The sequence below is a fragment of the Martes martes genome (genome assembly GCF_963455335.1).
Source record: "Martes martes genome assembly, chromosome: 9".
Classification (NCBI taxonomy): domain Eukaryota; kingdom Metazoa; phylum Chordata; class Mammalia; order Carnivora; family Mustelidae; genus Martes; species Martes martes.
This window is the reverse complement of record NC_137896.1, coordinates 117,685,034-117,705,109: the sequence shown is the minus strand read 5'-3', so window position 1 is coordinate 117,705,109 and position 20,076 is coordinate 117,685,034. Positions and strand designations below refer to the sequence as shown.

The 20,076-nt window shown below is 41.0% G+C and overlaps 1 protein-coding gene across 2 annotated transcripts; it reads left to right on the top strand.

The window, feature by feature from the left end:
• The first annotated feature begins 11 nt into the window (after positions 1-11).
• Positions 12-19,480, top strand: GPN1 (GPN-loop GTPase 1). 2 transcript variants are annotated; one of them, XM_080813538.1, is made up of 14 exons: positions 18-151; positions 852-945; positions 3,796-3,835; positions 4,845-4,911; positions 5,615-5,652; positions 7,315-7,393; positions 7,598-7,692; positions 8,646-8,691; positions 9,324-9,470; positions 10,585-10,667; positions 12,551-12,590; positions 13,427-13,517; positions 17,297-17,404; positions 18,653-19,480. In XM_080813538.1, exons 1-14 carry the CDS (start codon positions 41-43, stop codon positions 18,736-18,738), a joined length of 1,125 nt encoding a protein of 374 aa, XP_080669664.1. In that variant the 5' UTR covers positions 18-40; the 3' UTR covers positions 18,739-19,480. The 2 variants fall into 2 exon arrangements, with proteins under 2 accessions (XP_080669665.1, XP_080669664.1); XM_080813539.1 differs by lacking the exons at positions 3,796-3,835; positions 4,845-4,911 and having other exon boundaries at positions 12-151.
• Positions 19,481-20,076: the final 596 nt, after the last annotated feature.

The following is a 20,076-nucleotide window of genomic DNA, read 5'->3' as shown; positions in this document are numbered from 1 at the left end:
GCAGCGTCTCTATGGCAGAGTGGGCGGAGCCAGGAGGAAGATGGCGGCGCCCGCGGAGGCCCCTGACTCGCAGGCTTCGGGGGGTCCTCGGCCCCCAGTTTGTCTGTTGGTGTTGGGAATGGCAGGATCTGGGAAAACTACCTTTGTCCAGGTGACGTAGACGGCGCGGGCGTAGTGGGTGCGCGCGCGAGGTTGTCAATGGTGGGCGGAAGGCCAGGGAGAAGGGGAGGGGGAGGTCTCTCAGAGTTGGAGGGGACCCGCGTGTGGCTTTCAGGAACTTGCCAGCATCTCCGGTTCCTTCCTAGGTTGGCCTTTTCGGACTCTAGCCTGGTTTAATTAAGGCTCTCTTCTTCGCACCCTTAGGTCATATTTGCTACAATTTACCACGTTGTTCTGGAATTGTCTTACCGGTACAATTGCTGACTCCTCGAAGGCAGAGGCATACCTTAACTGGCAATTAATACAGGGTTAGCACACAGGCTTTTGGTGTAGATTACTAAATAATTATTTCTTACGCAGCTCTCATGTTTCAAGCCCTGGAGATAACAGCGATTGAATTTGACTGGGTTCCCGCTTTTTGAAGCTAATATTTTAAAGAGAGTGATAGGAAAAAAACCTCACAAAAATCAAGTAAATAAGTGATCGAGAGTAGGGGAGACTCTGTTAGATGGGTGATAAAGAAAAAGATAGCATTTATGAGAGTTGAATGTTGGAGGTGGATACCGGGGACGAATATTTCACGTAGAGGGAAATGTAAGTGCAGAAGTCTTCAGTTATGATGGATAAAGGAATCTTGGCCCCTTATCATTCCCTCTTTGTCTCACTCCATCCCTCTTCTTATATCTCTACAGAGGCTTACTGGACATCTGCATAGCCAAGGCTCTCCACCTTATGTGATTAATCTGGACCCAGCTGTACATGAAGTACCCTTTCCTGCCAATATTGGTGAGTAAAATGTAACAGAACTGTGTGAAGTCCTTCAGAATATGGAAAGCCCCCAGCCCACCAGTCCTTAATGTTTTCATTTTCATTTTTTCTTTCTTTTTTTAGATTTTATTTATTTAAGAGAGAGAAAGAGAAAGTGCCGGGGGAGGGGCAGAGAGAGGGAGAAGCAGACTCCCCGCTAAGCAGGGAGCCCTAAGCAGACTCCATCCCAGGACTCTGGAATCGTGCTCTGAGTGGAAGGCAGACGCTTAACTGACTGAGCTATTCAAGTGCCCCTCATTTTAATTTTTTCTAAACTACTTTCTTTTCCTTGAATTTCCTAGAATCTTTAAACAAGCCTTCTCTCTTATTCACATTTTCTTTATTTACTCCTTTCCCTAAGTAAGTTTATTTCCTTACCTCTCACTGTTATCTACTTTTTTTCTGACCAGAGGATTCAGGCTGTTGTTATTTGGGATAATGAAGTGACAGAAAGCCAGTCCTCTAACCTCAAGGTCAAAAAGCCTTCAGCAGGCTCAGATACATAAACTTGTTTTATTTAGTTTCTTTTCTCAAAAGTTTATAGAGTTTAAGGGTTCTTGTGTGGTAGTTTATCCACCGGTCTATAGGAACCTTTCTTCCACTCCCAAAGTTCCATAGGAAAAAGTGTATATATATGCATAGATACATTTTTGGGGGAGAGGTTTCTAGTTATCAGACTGTCAAAGGATCTGTGACCAAAAAAAATTTAAGAGTAGATAAGATTCAGTGTCATGATTCTTGATAGGATCTAGGGGCCTTCTGATTTCCAGGCTGTCACTGTGCTAGTACTCTCCCTCTTTGTTTCTTCTTAATCCTGTTAAGCTAATTGTGCCCCAGTCATACTAATAAAGGAAGACCTTGTTAAGAAGCAGAGATCATTTTTGGAAGAGTTTGGGAAAAAGTTGATACCTTCTCACCTAAAGGATGAACTTCTATCTGTTGATAGATGACTGGATAAAGAAGATGTGATATATATATATTCCATATTTATATATATATACATTTTTAATCACATCTTTATATATATATTCCATATTTTCCATTATATATACAGATATAATGAAACATTACTCAGCCATAAAAAAGAATGAAATCTTACAATTCGGGATAACATGGATGGACCTAGAGGGTGTTATATTAAGTGAAATAAGCCAAGACAGAGAAAGACAAATACCTTATGATTTCACTTATATGTGGAATCTAAAAAATAAAGCAGAAACAGACTCATAGATGCAGGAAATAAACTGTTGGTTACCATAGCAGGGAGGAGTTGGGAGGTGAGTGAAATAGGTGAAGGGGATTAAGAGGTACAAATGTCTGGGTACACTGTAAGTCGTGGGGATGTAACGTACAGCATAGGGAATATAGTCAATAATATAATAACTTTGTATGGTGACAGAGGGTAACCAGGCTTATTGTGGAGATCATTTTGAAATATATAAAAACATCAAATTATTGTGATATAAACCTGTAACTAGTATGATACTATATGTCAGTTATACCTAAATTAAAAAAAAAAATTGGAATTTTAATAGTTGGTGGGGTTTACAGGCTTGTAGACAGGTTTAGTTAGATCTTCCCGGATGCATTAATTCCCTTTGAAAAATCATGTCTGCATTACGTTCATTACCAGTGGACAGTTAGTAATCAAGTTCTTGATTTAGCTCCCATTTTCTTTTCTTCTTTCTTTTTACTTTTACTTTTATTTTAATTCCGGTATACTAAACATACAATATTAGTTTCGGATGTACTATATAGTGATTCAACAATTCAGCAGTTTTTTGCTCCCTTTTTCTATGCGTATGGTCACTGATAAGATATTTAAGTTGTACAAAACTTTTCTCCTGGGGCACCTGGGTAGCTTAGTCAGTTAAGCATCCAACTCTTGGTCTAAGCTCAGGTCATGATCTCAGGGTCATGAGATCGATCCCCAAATTGGGCTCCAGCTCAGGGGGAGTCTGCTTGAGATTCTTTCCCTTTCCCTCTCCCTCCCTCTCTGCTCCTTCCCTTGCTTGTGCATGAGCGCGCTCTCTCTCAAGAAAGTTTAAAAAAACAACCACAAACTCAAAAAAAGAAAAACAAACAAACAAAAAACCCCCAACCAAACCCCATTCTTGCCACATTACTTAAAAAACAAAACCAAAAACCAGTAAAACTTCTCATTGTTTCAGATCATTTCTACCATAATTTCTGAGCTCCTAGCTAACATTTTTCATGGGTTACTTCCCAGTTACCTCTCTCTTTTTTTTTTTAATGTTTATTTTTATTATTTATTTGACAGAGAGAGCGACACAACGAGAGAGGGAACAGGAGCAGAGGGAGTGGGAGAGGGAGAAGCAGGCTTCCCGCTGAGCAGGGAGCCTGATGCGGGCCTCAGTCCCAGGATCCTGGGATCTTGACCTGAGCCGAAGGCAGACGCTTAACTGACTGAGCCACCCAGGCGCGGCCCCCCCCCTCCCCGACTCCTCCCAGTTATCTTTTGTAAGGAAGGAATCCAGGGTGAAGCTGGGGGATTTAGTAGAAGAGAATGCAGATAAGAGAAGCCTGAAAGGCTGGTTTCAGCTTCTTGCTGGGGGAGAATGTACTTCTACCATTTGTTCTCTTCACTATCTTGCTTTTTCCCCCTATCACAGTTCAGTGACCTTAGCTTAAAAATTTGGAAAACAGATTTGAAAAGTAACTGAGATGCCAAGAGAGAAACTTACTTTTTTTCCTCAGAGGAAGCAGAGATGATGTGAGGGGTCCATTGTCTGAGGATATTATAGGTAGAGAGTATCGAACTGTATTGTTTCTATGTGTTAAATTCCAGTGAATTCTTTTTCCCCCCAGATATTCGTGACACTGTGAAGTATAAAGAGGTCATGAAACAGTATCCTTTTCGGCATCTGCTTCGGTGCTGACTCATCCCTGACTGGTTGCTGTCTGTTTTGTTGTGGCTTTGAGAGCGTTTTTGCATTTCTCTGTGAAATACATTAGCAAAAGCATTTAATGGCTTTAAAGTAATTTTTGAGGATAGAAAGATGAATGTGAGGAGAGGTATTTTAGGTGATTAGAAATACTGTTTCAGCTTGTGGTTTCAGTTTTTTTTACCATCTTCCTAGACTACAGGCTGTTGTAATTAGCATGGAAAGTGAGAGGCTAGCTGATGCTGGGCCTGGTTCCAGAGAGCAGTATCGCCTTGGAGACCACTGCCTCCTCTGACTGGGAGACTCAGAAATGAACAGGTTCATTTAGTAGGATTAGCTCTTAGTATGTTGCTGTATGAAATGTGTACTTTCCGTGTAGGTAGGTCTAGGTGGATAGACTAATTCTACTCAGCAGTTAGCTTGATCAGTGAGGATCAGAGCAAGGAGTGTGATTTAAAAAATATATATATTTTATTTATTTATTTGACAGAGAGAGAGAGAGAGAGATCACAAGTAGGCAGAGAGGCAGGTGGGGGGTGGGGGGAGCAGGATCCCTGCCAAGCAGAGAGCCCGATTTAGGGCTCGATCCCAGGACCCTGAGATCATGACCTGAGCCGAAGGCAGAGGCTTAACCCACTGAGTCACCCAGGCACCCAGGAGTGTCATGTCTTAATGATATTTTAAGATGATCTTAATGGCTAATGCTATTAAGCTGTCACTTCCACATGCATCTCTCTGTTACATTTTGGTCACTTTAACGTCTTCATTTGGCCTCGGCATCCCCAAAATGATAAAGATATGAGGAAGATGTTGATAATGAAATTCTTTGTGTGGTATGTCAAGGATAGGCTGCCAGCATCCATTCATGGAACACTAATGTTACAATGCTGTTTGTGTGAATGATGGCCTTAGTGTGAATTTCAGCATCTAATTTGATCTGTAAGTAGTTTAAATCCTCAACTTAGTGTCCAGGTATGGACTTGGGCCCAATGGTGGTATAGTGACGTCACTCAATCTCTTTGCTACGAGATTTGATCAGGTATGTCTGTCTTTACTTTTATAGGCATGGCTGTGTAAAAACGTTTGACTTTTAAATGCCTTAGCTTTCTCACTTTGAGAAAGAAGAGCAGTAAACCTGGACATACATAGAAAATAAATAAGCATTTTGGTAGACAGAGAAGGAGGTTATGAAAGGACGATCAATGTTTTGAGACACTTCACATTTAATATTTGTGATGGCCAATAAAACAAAAATCCAGGTTCTTTTTTTGTATCTTGGCTTGTAGTATCACCTTTAGGATGGAGTGGACAAATGGGGAGTGGGACGGGCTAGTGGGCATGGAATGGAAAGATAATGGGCTTTTTTACGTGTGACAAATAATTGCCACTTTTTAAGTTTTTCTCTATCATCTACTTCCATAAGAGTGTTTTGTAATCGCTCATTTTTTACCCTGATGTCACTCCGTGAGACAGGTTGTTAACATTTTACTGACGCACCAAGAGATGTGTCGCAACGGTGACGGATTGTCTTTAGCTTCTTAGGGCCTTGCAGTATACTCCAGCGTGTTGCAGGGCTGCTGGTGTGGCTGTGTTTCTTTAACTCATGGAGTTTATAAGTTGGTGTCCCAAGATTGAGAACAGAGATTGAATAGTTGATAATGCCTGTAAGTTGGACCACCCTAGAAAGAGTGATTTTTGTGTTGAGAATGGATCCTGTTGTAATCGGCATCTTTTTCTCTTAGGTGATGAAATTTATCGAGAAGGCCCAGAACATGTCTAAGTAAGTGATTTCAGTTTAACACCAATTTGTTACTCTGTAGTTGACGTGTCTCAAGGATTTCAGGATACCATCAAATTCCGAAAGAATGTAGATTGAGATGAAACCATTAGAAGTGGAAAAAAAAAAGTAGGCCAGAAAAACCCCAAAACCCCACATTAAGGTCATATACAGTGAAGAGCTAAATTTACTAGTATTCTGCCCTCAATCACTGTCATATATGCCCATGGCTTCCTAGAAGGTATTTTTGAGACTTTGTCCATATTCAGTTGTCTACTTGCCTTCTCTTGGGAAAACCACATTTGTGGGTATTAAAATCTCTGCAACATCTTTCTAACCCTTGTTTAAAAATAAATCTTAAAAAGATTTACAACTAAAAAAAAAATTTACAACTATGCATAATATTTAAGAGATAAAATTATTTCACCCTGATTCCTAGTAGAAACAACTATCATTATTACTATTATGTTGTGTTATATTATTTTATAATGTATAACATACAGTATTATTATATAATAAGTATTATTGTCATTACTACTGTTGGTAACTATCATATATATGTAGAGGGATGGATGGATAAGGGATAAGGTGTTTCACAAAAAATATTTTTTATAAAAAACTACTAGAGGTAGTTTAAAAAGAAGTAACAGCTTTATTGAGATATAAATTCACATAACAAAGGCCCATTCTAATTTTTAAGTATACAGTGTAGTGGTTTTTAGTACATTCTTAAAGTCATGTAATGGTCATCACTATCTAATTCCAGAACTTTCTCTTCATCCTCAAAAGAAACTCCATACTCATTAGCAGTTCCTGTTATTCTCCCTTCTCGCCCCAGCTCCAGGTGGCTGTACCATTTTACATTCTCACCAGTACTGTGTGAGGGTTCCTGGTCCACATCCTCACCAATACTTGTTATTATCCTCATTTTTGGTTATAGCCATGTCAGTGGGTGTGAAGTGGTGTCTCATTATGGTATTGGATTCGATTTATATTTCCTCAGTGATTAAAGGTGTTAAACATCATTTTATGTACTTTTTGGCCATTGGTATATATTTGGAGAAATGTCCATTCAAAATTTTTTGATTATTTTTAAAAACAGCTTTATTTAGATGTAATTCATATATCATTTAAAGTGTATAGTCCAGTGGCTTTTAGTATATTCACGGAATTGTGCAACCATAACTATAGTCACTTTTAGAATATTTCCATCACCTCAAGAAGAAACCCTGTATTTAGCTGTTACTCCCCTATTTCTGTTTTCCTCCTTCCCCTCCACCTTCCTTCACCCCCACCCCAAGAAACCAGATAGTTTCCTGAAACTTTTGCGAAATTTGGTTTTGTTTATCTCTCATTTTCAATGCAGCGTGTTTCTGAAACTATCACGGTTTCCTCTGTGATCATTTGCAGCAGTTTGTGGACTACTGCTCCTGCCTGGTAGCATGAATATTGGACATTGAACAAAGCCTGGGGGAACGTGGAGTACGTTTTAAGGGCAGTGGGAGGAAGTTAGACTTGACAGTGTGATGAGGTTATTCCAGTCCCGGATAACCAGATGTTCAGTGTTTTGTGTGCTGGGATATCTTTCAGCATTGCACAAGTGTAATACTTCTTTTTTTTTTTTTTTTTTTTGTAATACTTCTTTAATGGTCGTTCTTGACACAGATACGTCTTGATTGACACACCTGGACAGATTGAGGTGTTCACGTGGTCAGCTTCTGGGACAATCATCACTGAGGCCCTGGTGAGTATTGTAGGACTGGTTACTGAGAGTAACTAGAGAGCTAGACTGGTTAAGCATCTTTTTATTGCATGGGACTTTATATGGGAGGGAGTTACAGCGCAGCTCTGCCTAAGGCGGTTCTCCCTTGCTAAGGAAGGTGGGAAAAGAGTTTGGAAATAGCTCATAAGCCCTTTGACTAAGGCTGTGATCATTTTTTGGCTTTAGGCATCCTCATTTCCAACAGTTGTCATTTATGTAATGGACACATCAAGAAGTACCAACCCAGTGACCTTCATGTCCAATATGCTGTATGCCTGCAGGTAATTGATTGCTGGTAGGCATGCTGTTACGTCCAGGGAGGAGGCCTCTTTTTTTCTCTTTTGTATTTGACTCCCGAGTACTTATTAACCTGGATTTGTGCTCATTCAGATGTGGTCCTCAGTTTAGTAGTTCTGAGCTGGGGAGAGGTTAGAAGAGAAAAGAGGCATATGTGTTGGCATTCTCTGAGAAGCTTCTTATCTTCCTCTCTTGCTTATTACAGAAATGGGTGGTGTATGAATATGAACCTTTGGTAGTTGCTAAATGATGAATGAAACAAGTCTAAATAGAACAGAGCCCTCTGGTCTAAATGCTCCTTTTCTGTGTTATGACATGTAGAGTTAAATTATGAGAGATTATGAATAAAGAGATTTATCTGTAATTCCACAAAGCACAAGTTTGCCCAACTTGGTATCATTAGAGACAGAAGGACATGCCTCACTAGGGTGTGTGAGTGCAGAAGACATAGGAGCAAGGCAAACTATTATTAAATCTGAGAGAATTCATTGGGGGGAAGGTACACACAAAAGCCATTACCAGCATTTATGCCTTCTAATATGACTAGGGCTATCCCTTCTTGTTAGATGCAAGAAATCCTAGTCCACATAGAAATCTGAGGACTGACAGCATTTTTTGTTTCCATATTTATTGTTTAAAAGACAATTATTTGGTAAAAACAACCCTACAAAAAAAAAAAACCCATATACAGAAAACAAGATCAGTCTTAAAGCATTATTATTCCAAGAAAAAGCGAGCATGTGTGTATGTGTTGTTTGCTTGATGGTAATGGTGGTTTTTCCTCTTGGGAGAGAAGAATGAAGGCATGTGAGAATGGATACCTACAAGTAGAGTCTGAACCCATTCCACTTGTCTTTAGTCGGTTCCAACAGATTGACACCGGGCAAGCAAGAGCTTAAGTGTTTTTACTAAAAATGTCTCGATGTTTAATTCTCAGCATTTTGTACAAAACCAAGCTGCCTTTCATCGTGGTTATGAATAAAGTAAGTGGATCCTTCCTTTTGTGGTTCAGTATTTCTTTTTCATCAGAACCTTGGGTTACTGGAAGGTTTGGGTAGGTGAGGATTTTCACAAGTCGGAGAACAGATTCAAACTTATCTGAAACAAAGTCATGAGCACTTGTAGGAAAAAGATTCAGTCAATTAGAATGAATATTTATCACTGGCTCTCATCAAAGTAATTTTAAACTAGATGGAGTAGCCCCTCAACTGTAGTGTATAGGTTATCCCTCAGAATTGCAACTGTGTATGTGTGGGAGGGACTGCTAGTTTATTAGCAGTCACAGTTAAAACAGAAAACTTCACTGTTGTTGGGTTGACAGCTGGGATTCGAGACATGACTTCAGAGCCTAGAATGTGCTGGCATCTACTGTTGCCATGGTCACTTGGCAGTAGATAGTGAAGGGTCTGCTTCAACCAAGAGAACACATATCTTCGTTTCATTATATACAGTAGTCTTGGCCCTTTATGGTTTGTTGTAGTGGAGGAGGGAAGGGGGGAAGTGGGGGCAAAAATATATGAATAATTGCTTTGTTGCCGCTTGATTAAAATTTTTTTCGATGTTTGCTATCTAAGCACATCTCTGGGTGCTGATAGTTGACTTCTCTCTGGTACAGACTGACATCATTGATCACAGCTTTGCAGTGGAATGGATGCAAGATTTTGAGGCTTTCCAAGATGCCTTGAACCAAGAGACTACATACGTCAGTAACCTGACTCGTTCAATGAGCCTGGTGTTAGATGAGTTTTACAGCTCACTTAGGGTAAACTTTCTCCTCTGCTTATACTGACAGTCCCTTCAGACAACCTCTTAACCCATAGGGCTGGCTTTGAACCTATGTTAGAAAAGAAGTTTGTTACCTTATAAAAAAAAGCATTTAAGTATTAGTTATTAAAAATTGGAGTTTTGTGGGTTTTTTTCATTCTTTTGTATGTTGCTGGCCAGTTCTAAAACTGGAGGTTTAAGACATAAATAGAGGTGCCTGGCTGGCTCAGTCAGTAGAGCATATGGCTGGCTCTTAATCTTGGGGTTGTGAGTTTGAGCCCCATGTTAGGCACTGCGATTACTTAAAAAAAAAAAAAAGATAAATAACGTAAAAAACCCTACCTTCAGAATTTATGGTTTAGTTTGAAGAGAGGGCTACATACAGAATTGAAACATGATGTATTGTGATAAGGACCTTATGAAGATTGGTGGTTGGGCCTGATGCTGATAAGGGGTAGATCACTCTTGAAATGAGGGATTTTGGAGGATATAGCATTAGAGGTATGCTTTGAAGGAAGGGTATGATTTGTTTTTTTATTTTTCTTTTAAAGATTTTATTTATTTTTGTGCATGTGTGTGCGCGCGGAGGAGAGAGAGAGTGTGCGCACGAGTCAGGGAGAGAGGTAGAGGGAGATGCAGGTTCCCCACTGTGCAGGGAGCCCAATGCAGGACCCTATCTCAGGACCTTTGGATCACAACCTAAGCTGAAGGCAGACGCTTAACTGACTGAGCCACCCAGGCTCCCGGGAAGGGTACGATTTATATAAGTAAAAGTACATCGGGGTGTCAGGGAGGATGGTAATTGGCCAAGCAAAGGCATTGCAACACTGATTTTTGTAGAGAACAGACAGTGGTTGTATTGGCAGGAAATAGATGGGGAGTCTTGCTATGTGTTTCTCCTACTTCTTTATTTTCTAGTCCTCTCTTTTCCATACACATCTTTCCATGGCTCTTGAGTATATGTGCTGTTTTGTTTTGTTTTGGCTTCACTCTTTGCCGGAAACTTCTTGAAGTATCTAAACAACTTTTAGGAAAATTTTATGATATTTGAACACAGTAATGTACACCATGTAAAAATATAGTTTCCTTAGTGGCATTGATGCTTTTGACAGGTGGTGGGTGTGTCTGCTGTTCTGGGTACAGGCTTAGATGAACTCTTCATGCAAGTCACCAGTGCTGCAGAAGAATATGAAAGGTGAGGATAAAGGAAAATCCTGTTGATGACATTTTTGGTAACCTATAATCTGATATGATAGCAGTTTTGCCAGCAAAGCATTTTGGTTCTCATAATCTAGGTATTGTTTTTGCCATATGTATGTGTGCTGGATCTGTACGTGTACACTTAGGGATAACAAGTCCCCATTAACCTTTTTTTAAAAAATAGGAGTATAAAACCTTCTCTGTATTGAATGATTTTTAATTTTTTTTTCGAAGATCTTATTTATTTGACAGACAGAGGTCACAAGTAAGCAGAGAGGCAGGCAGAGAGAGAGGGGGAGGCAGGCTCCCCGCTAAGCAGAGAGCCCGATGTGGGGCCCGATCCCAGGACCCTGGGACCATGACCTGAGCCAAAGGCAGAGGCTCAACCCACTAAGCCACCCAGGCGCCCCTGTATTGAATGATTAAGAGCAGGAGTCTTCAGACTTTCTTTTGGTAAAAAGCCAGCTAGTAAATGTTTTAGGCTTTTGTGGGCCATATGATCTTTGTTGCCACTGCTTACCTGTCATTGTGGGGCAAAAGCATCCATAAACAATTTGCAAACAAATGGGCATGGCTGTTCCAATAAAACTTTATTTACAAAAATAGGCATGATTTGGCCTCTTCGCCACATTGGCTGACCTTGGATTAAGAACATAGACTTTGGGGGCGCCTGGGTGGCTCAGTGGGTTAAAGCCTCTGCCTTCAGCTCAGGTCATGATCTCAGGGTTCTGGGATGGAGCCCCGCATCAGGCCCTCTGCTCAGCAGGGAGCCTGCTTCCTCCTCTCTCTCTGCCTGCCTCTCTGCCTACTTGTGATCTCTGTCTGTCAAATAAATAAATAAAATCTTTAAAAAAAAGAACATAGACTTTGGAGTCAGACAGCCATGGGTTGGATTTCTGCTTTCTCCACTGAGTAAATGAGTGGCCTTAGCAAGTTTTTGTCATTTGTAGATCAGGGATAATAGCGTTTATTATTAAGGTTGTTGGGAGCATTATTTGAGAAAATATATCCAAGCATCTAGCACAGTTGCTGACAGCGAGCAAGCACACTTCATGATAAATGGTTGTTACTACTATTATCATGGTTAATACTGGAATTCTGTTTACTTACATGGAAATGTAATCAGAGCACTTTCCTTGGGCTGATGCCATGATAATTAGCTGCTTACTGGCGTGTTTCTTTGGCTTCATACTTAGCAAGATTCTAACAACCACGTGGTGGTTTTTAGACACATTATTTTGATTTTGATTCCTCAGACAAGGGGTCTTTCTGTGTGTGACCAAAGTCTCAGGAATAGACCCTTCTGTCTCCTTTTGTTACTGCCCAGATAAACCACATAATTACATATTGGGCTTCCTGAGCCCATCAGTCCTCCTTTTTTAAATTTACTTGACAGAGAGAGAGGGAGAGAGTGTGTGCCTGTGCACAAGCAGGGGGAGGGGCAGAGGGAGAGGGAGAAGCAGGCTCCCTGCTGCGCAGGGAGCCTGACATGGGGCTTAATCCCAGGACCCTGGGATCATGACCTGAACTGAAGGCAGATGCTTAACAGACTGAGCCACCCAGGCGCCCCAGGCCTCACTTTTTTTATTCATCTCAGTTTTATCCAAACAAATGCTGAGCTCATGAGTTATGGACGCCACAGAGTTAATCTTTCCAGGCCAGCAGTCTTTTGTCTCTGCTGGTTTCAGGGTGGGGACAAGCACCTTGACTTCTAATTGCATAGGGATAGAATCTCAGTGGTTAAGCCTTGTTACATATAATGTTCAGTGAAGTAAGGTCTTCTGTTATTGTGAGGGAACTAGGAAAATAGAAATGGTGTGGGGGCGGGCAGGACAGATTATTAAACAAAGGAATTTAGAAAGTGTTTTCTCTTTCCAGGGAGTATCGCCCTGAATATGAACGTCTGAAGAAGTCACTGGTAAGATTGGCTGTTTGTGTATTTTGGGCCACTGAAAAATAACTTTAAACCATGCACTAATCCTCCTGCCATAAATGCTTTTGTTTTGGCTATCAGTGTATGTTGTAGATGTTTGTTACTTAAGTTAGTAAATCTGTGTGTTTGCTGTCTAGATGCAGCAGGGCCCCTTAATTATTTTTCTTCTCTTTATTTGAATCTTTTAAAGTCTGATTTTTCTTGCTACATTTGCTAAGCACTTCTTGGGCCCCACCGCACCCCTACTCTCAAGGCTCGTTTAAGGACTGGTTATAGAATTTTAAGAAAAAAAGGTGGTTCACAGTGCTTATTCCAAATAATCCCTTGGCCTGCCCTCGTCAGCTGCATTGGGCCCCTTACCACTGCTCTGTCTGCTTGAGGATTCTTTTGATGTGTTCTCATGTCCAATTTCCAAAACCTCTCATTCTGTCTCCAGAGCCCTCTAGACTGAACTTGTGCTCCTCTGGGCCCACACCGCTTGGCGTTTCTATGTCTGTCATCTCTTAACTGCCCCAGTGTCTAAATAGTCCTTAGTATTTGTTTATTTAGTCTTTTCTGTTAGAAGTCTGGCATCTAACTTGGGGCTCCTTTTTTTTTTTTTTTTTCAGATTTTATATTATTTATTTTGGAGAAAGAGTGAGTTATTTGGAGAGAGAGAGAGGATGGAGGGAGAGAGAGAATCTTAGGCAGGCTCCACACTCAGCAACCCTGGGATCATGACTTGAGCCAAAATCAAGAGTTGGACGCTTAACTGACTGAGCCACCCAGGTGCCCCTAGGACTCCTTCTTTAACATGGAGATATTTTTCTCTGTATGTACAGGCCAGCGCACAGAGCCAACAGCAGAAGGAACAGCTGGAGCGCCTTCGGAAAGATATGGGCTCTGTAGCCTTGGACACAGGGACTGCCGCAGGTATTGGAGGGTTTCTTGGTGTTAGGAACTGAAAGGAGGATATGCTCAATTCCACTGAGCAGGAAGATGCTTAACTTTGAGAGAGAGAAAAGGATAAAGATAATGTGGTGTTTTGAGATGGCTCGATACACTTTGTGATTTGGAAAGGTAAACTCCTGAAAGTTGTGTATAACTACCACTCTGAGTTCTTCCCCTTCAGATAATTTTTGCTTTACTTCGGCAAGACACATAATATTCTCTATTTTCTTAAATACTTCAAAAAATTTTAAATTAAAGTTAGTTAACATACAGCATATTGTTAGGTTCAGGGTACAGTTTAGTGATTCATCGGTTGCGTATAATACCCAGCACTCATTACATTACTTCCCCTCCTTAACACCCATCACCCAATTACCCCATCCTCCACAGTTTTCTTAAATACTTTTTACCCTCTACCCCTTGCCCTTTTTTTTTCCCTGTTTATTTTGACCTACTTTCCGATTAACAGAAAAATTGTGTGGCTAGTTTAAGAATTACTATATACCATTCAACCAGATTCGCAAAATGTTAACATTCTACCACATTTACTTCATTCTTTCTCTTCTTCTCATTATGTATGACTTTATGTATAAGCCTATAAATGTATTTGTAAACAAAATATATATTATGTATATACCTGTTTTCAAAATCATTTAAGAGTAAGTTATAAGACTTAAATATTCTCTTTGAATACTTGAGTGTGTATTTCCTAAAAACAAAGGTATTTTATATAAGCTCATTACTAAACAGTTAGGAAATTAACTCTGATCCTGTTGTCTGATGTGTTCCTTATTTAGATCTAGCCATTTGCCCTGTGTAGCGGGAGAAAATCCTGGATCTGCATTGCATTTAGTTGTCTCAACTCCTGTAATCTGGAACGGTTCCTTCATTTTTCTTTGTATTTATGGCAGTGACAATTTCGAAGTGTATGGGACAGATATTTTATAGAATGTCCCTCAGTTTGGGTCTGTTATTCCCTCAGGACTCCATTCAGGTGGCTCCTTGTTGGCAGGACTTCACAGGAGTGAAGCTGTGATTTTTCCATGCACGACATCCAGAGGCCCACCATGTAGATTTGTCCTGTCATTGGTGGTGTTATTTTTGATCACTTGCTTAAAGTGGTATCTGCCAGGTTTTTCATTGTAAAGTTATTTTTCCCTTTATAATAAATATTTTGTTGGATGATGCTTTGAGAACATATGAATATCCTTTTAATTTTCACATTTACCCACTAGTTTTAGTATCCATTAATGTAATAGGGGTAGTATCCATTTTTCTGTCATGCCTGTTAGAAATATTTTCTCTCTGTCACTTGTTTTTTGACTTTGTCCATGGTGTTATTTTGCCAGGTGAAAGTTTCTGTTTTGTTTTGATCTAGGCAGATTTAGTTCGCATTTTTACTGCCTCTGGATTTTGAGTCATAATTGGGAATCCCTTATCTATATTATGTTAAAGAGGAATTCACACATGTTTTATTGTAGTACTTGTATGGTTTCATTGTATTTATTTATTTATTTTTAAAAAGATTATTTGAGAAAGTGCGAGGAGCGAGAGAACACTAGTGGGGGAAGGGGCAAAGGGAGAAGTGGACTTACCGAGCAGGGAGCCCGATGCGAGACTCGATCCCAGGACCATGGGATCCTGACCTGAGCTGAACGTAGACACTTAACACACTGAGCCACCCAGGTGCTCCACTGTCTACATATAAAGATTTTTATTTATATATTTGAGAGAGAAAGAGAGAGAATGTACCAGTGTGACAGGAGGGTGGGGGGTGAGCAGAGGGGGAAGGAGAGGGAGGGGAAAGAATCTCCAGCAGGCTCTGCACTGAGTATGGAGCCGGAAGCAGGGAGACTGAAGCGGGCCTTGATCTCATGACTCTGAGATCATGACCTGAGCCGAAACCAAGAGTCAGAGGCTTAACTGACTGAGCCACCAGGTAACCCTCATTTTCTGCATTTAGATCCCTGATCCATTTAGAGTTTATACCTGGGTATGATGTAGAGTATAGGTCTGTATTATCTTCTTCATTAACAGTTGTACCTGCACTGTTTCTCAGAAGGTCCACCTTGGGGCTCCTGGGTGGCTCAGTTGTTAAGCGTCTGCCTTTGGCTCATGATCCCAGGGTCTTGGGTTCAAGCCCCACATCGGGCTCCCTGCTCAGCGGGGGGCCTGCTTCTCCGTCTCATACTCCCCCTGCTTGTGTTCCCTCTCTCACTGTCTCTCTTTCTAATAAATGACTAAAATCTTAAAAAAAGAAAAAAAGACTGCCTAACCACTGAGCCACTAGTTTTTTAACCACAGGTGCCCCACTTTTTAAATATTTTTTTGAAGATTTATTTATTTGAAAAAGAGAGTACACCCCTGGGGTGGAAGTGGAAGAGGAGGAGGGGGAGGACAAGAGAGAGAATTGGAAGCAGATTCTGCTGAGCGAGGAGCCCAGTGTGGGGCTCGATCCCATGACCCACGAGATCATGACCTGAGCCAAAACAAGAATAAGTGCCTCAACCAACTGAGCCACATAGATGCCCCTGAATTTTCTTAATGTTTGAATTAGTTTTGTCATTGATTCTTAGGGGTTCTAGGTCGGTGTTCATATTTAGTATGGGTGCACCCCCTCCGACCCACACTTATGGATGGACTGGCCTTTGAAGGAGTGAAGTTCTGTTCATGAAAGCTATTGCTGTATCTTCACTAGACAACAACAGCAAAGCTGCTTGGAGGGGGAGATGCTAGAAACTGGCTGGATTTACCTGTTACGTGAACTTGCCTGGCCATCCTTGTTGTGCACCTCGGTGCCATAAATTTCTGTGCTCATCACTCAGGAATATATGAAGCAGCAAATGTTAAATCTGCTGCAAAAGGCCTTCCACACTCAGATAACCTGTTGAAGGTTGAGAGCTTGCAGTAAATAATTTGGGGGCAGTCACAGGTATAGGGGGCCCAGACTGAAGCACTGATTGTTAGCACCCCGTGTCCCCATCCCTCTTTAGGGCCACGGGCCCCTTGAGATTTGTGCCCCTTGATGTCGCTGCTGTTGGTCTCCTTCATCCCCTGCTAACTTCTCTCCAGCTAGGCTCCTGCAGAGAGTGGTCGTGTGCTCTGGTAGCTCTAGGATCCTGGGCATCATTTTAGGTTCTCAGAGCCCAACCCTTGCAGGCCAAATCCCCTGCACAGGAATGAAGTGATTTGACTTTGATTGGCACTTGGCCTTTGTTCAGTTGCCCGGAGTAGGGAATTTGCCTCTGTTAGTATATTCAATTTCCCATTCCTCCCTCCCTCTTTTGAATAATATCCTCACTCCTTTACTGTCATTCCACCGTCTGTTTTCTTCAGACCCTCAGAACACATTTCCCCCAGGAATCTTCCTCAGTCCTCTACACTTTCGCGCTGACTCCCCAGCACACTGCATCTGCTCTGATGCGTTTAGTCTTCAGAGGAAAAACTGTAGCCTCTTCTAAGTTGTGAGCCAATAAGAACAAACGATGTTACTACCAGGACAAGCTACTTGAGAATTATTTTCCTCAATTTAAAAATAGCACCTCTTGGGTTACTGGGATCCCGAGAGCATTTTATGGACTACACTACTTTAAAAACATTAAGTGGTATTAACAATAGTACATTTAGAATAGGTAAGATTGTGCATTTATGTTTATGACCACCTTCATCCTGCCAATTTATAATCATAGTTACTGAATCAGAACACCTTTTTGAGGAGGCAGAGGTTCCTGATGTACTCCTGACAGGTGTTTTCTCTGTAGACAGCTTGTCTCCTGCGCTGGACGCTTCTGACCTGATCCTGACTCGGGGAACGCTGGATGAAGAGGATGAGGAAGCGGACAGCGATACGGATGACATTGACCACAGAGGTGAGAGGTGGCTGAAGTGCTCGTGAGAAGAGAGTAGCTGCTTCCTTCCACATTATTTGCTCAGGAGCTTCTTGCCAAGAGAAGCCTTACCCATGCAGCCAGTGATCAGGAGAGAAGACGTGGCCCTGGAATCAGATGCGGGAGAGTTCCACGTATCAAGTTCCTGGCCCGTCTACTGAATGGTTAATACTGAGCGCATCACAAGCTTTTAATTAGTCTCTTGTCCTCTCATCGTTAGGGCCTAACTCAGTTTGAGAAATCCAGGATGTTAGTTTGGTTTAATAACGGTTTTAAGAATACATGAGGTAGGGAAAAAGAATGCCTAAGGAGGCCTTGGCAGACCGAAGCCAGTTACAAGGGACTGTACCACTGAGGCTAGAATGGCTCTGGAAACCCAAAAGCGTTCCACCTGGCATAGTTTTATGGGCTGTGAACAGAATCTGTTTCTTGAAACAACCTTTATGGTTCCAGCTACGACCAAGAGCAAACCTCTCTTTACCATCCAGTGTGCTGGATGCTAACATCTAAATTGCCTCATTGACTCAGATGTATCAAGGTCTAATTTACTAACAGTAAAGCCCACCCTTTTTAAGTGTATAGTTTGATGAGATTTAACAAATATATGTGCACTCGAAACAGCCATCATAGTCAAGATACAGAATACTTCCACCACCGCCAGAAGTTCCTCATGCTTGTTTTTATTCAGTCCCGTTCTCTCACACTTAGTTCTTGGCAATCACCAATCTGATTTCTGTTCCTGTAATTTTGCCTTTTCCAGAATGTTGTCTAATTGGAATCACAGTATTTAGCTTTTTGGATTTGACTTTTTCAGTCAGTGTAATGCTTTTGCAATCCATCCATGTATCCGAAGTGCACTCTTTTTATTGATGAATAATATTCCATGGTACGCCTTTTACCACAAGTGGTTTATTCATTCATCAGCTGATTGCCATTAGGGTTGTTTCCAGATTTTAGCTATTATGAATAAAGTTGCTGGATATATTTCTCTTGGTTAAAAGTACGTAGGAGTGGGACCTCATTTTAGTTACTTTATGAGGGGGGGTTTTTCTCCCCACTTAGAGATGAAAGAAACTCGACATTTTGGGCTCCATGATAGAGCATGCTTCTGGGAGAAATGAACACTTAGTTTATTAGAAGCTGAGTACTGTTTGTGATGGATTGGTGACAGAACTCTATTTTACCGGTCTAATGGGAAAGTTAAAAGAATTGACCTTTTTTTCCTTGTAGTTACGGAAGAAAGCCGTGAAGAGCCAGCATTCCAGAATTTTATGCAAGAATCAATGGCACAGTATTGGAAGAGAAACAACAAGTAGTTTCTAGAAGTCCAGAATTTTGGAACTCTGTGAAGGAATTATCCTAACCTCTGATGGGGACTACTTATAAAGGACAATTTTGTTCAGAGTAGCAGAGTTTCTCTTATAGGGAAATTTGACTCAGATGCAGCCAGGGATAGAAAACCATTGGACCTGGCAGGTAGATGCCAATTCCCTTGGCCTTTCCCTTGGATTTATGCAAGGAAGGATATTCTCACTATTCTTGGATGCTGATAGCCCTTCAAGCCTAAAGCTTCAAGTTTTATCATTTGAATTCAAGTACTTTTGCTGCTGGTGGATCGAACAGCGAGAAATCACTATTCACTTCAAACTTCTATCAGGCTGGATCTGTACTCTACTTTCCCAGCATCTTGCCCTTGACCCTATACCATGAGTTTCCCTCCTTTTAGCAGAAAGGGAGAGGAAACATGAGCTTGCCCAGGGTGGCAGTGGAGTCTCCTTGGCAACCAATCAATGTTGGGTACAAAACGTGCCTCAGGTGGGGGTAACTCATTATAGGACAACAGGTTCATTGAGAAAAGTGAGCAAAACATGATTAATGAATAAGATCCTGTTTTGAATGATAACTTGGATACAGTGTTTTTAATTTTAACTTCGTTGTAAGCCTGCCTGTCATAATTTCAAATAAGAAAATTATGTAACTGCAAATAGGTTCACTTCTATTCAACACAGACTTTTAAAGCCACATGTCCAAACCTGTCTCAGTAAAGAGGGGATGTTTACTAATACTAAAGTCTCCCATGTACACCTACCAAGTAACCAGGTACAGACTAGGCATTGTTTGTGTTATACTTTAAGGCAAAGTATCCTTTGTGATTTACTCAAAGGCCATGAATTTGGGTCAGGTGCACATTCCATATATGATAGCCTTAGTAAGGTTGGCCCTGCCTCCACATTCTTCACAGTATCTTAGAACATAGTGCATTTCTCTTAAGGAATTTTATCCCTGCCTAATCTGTACTCCAATTCAATGGTTCTCAAGTGTGGTCACTGAACCAGAAGCCTCAGCATGACCTGGAAAATTGTTAGAAACACACCACTTAACACTTGAATCAGAAACTGGGGGTGGTACCTAGACATCTCTTTTAATAAATCCTAAGGGAATTCCCGTGTACGTTAAGTTTGCAAACTGCTCTAGCTAAAATAGCCTGTGACAGTTCTAGGCCAGGAGAATCTCAGGTATCTTAAAATGACCTGCTTTATCACAGTACCTAACCTTGACCATCTGGTGCCTATACTCCAATGTAAATAGTCTAAAAAGTATTTCATTTTGCCATTAAGTATTAATTTCAGTCTTCTGTACCTATAGATTATATA

Excerpts from the sequence above, each read along its gene's own strand:
- GPN1 (XM_080813538.1), top strand. The coding sequence starts at position 41 with ATGGCGGCGCCCGCGGAGGCCCCTGACTCGCAGGCTTCGGGGGGTCCT. Across the intron at positions 7,394-7,597 it reads CAATCATCACTGAGGCCCTG|GCATCCTCATTTCCAACAGT; the intron begins GTGAGTATTGTA and ends TTTTGGCTTTAG. Across the intron at positions 8,692-9,323 it reads TCATCGTGGTTATGAATAAA|ACTGACATCATTGATCACAG; the intron begins GTAAGTGGATCC and ends TCTCTGGTACAG.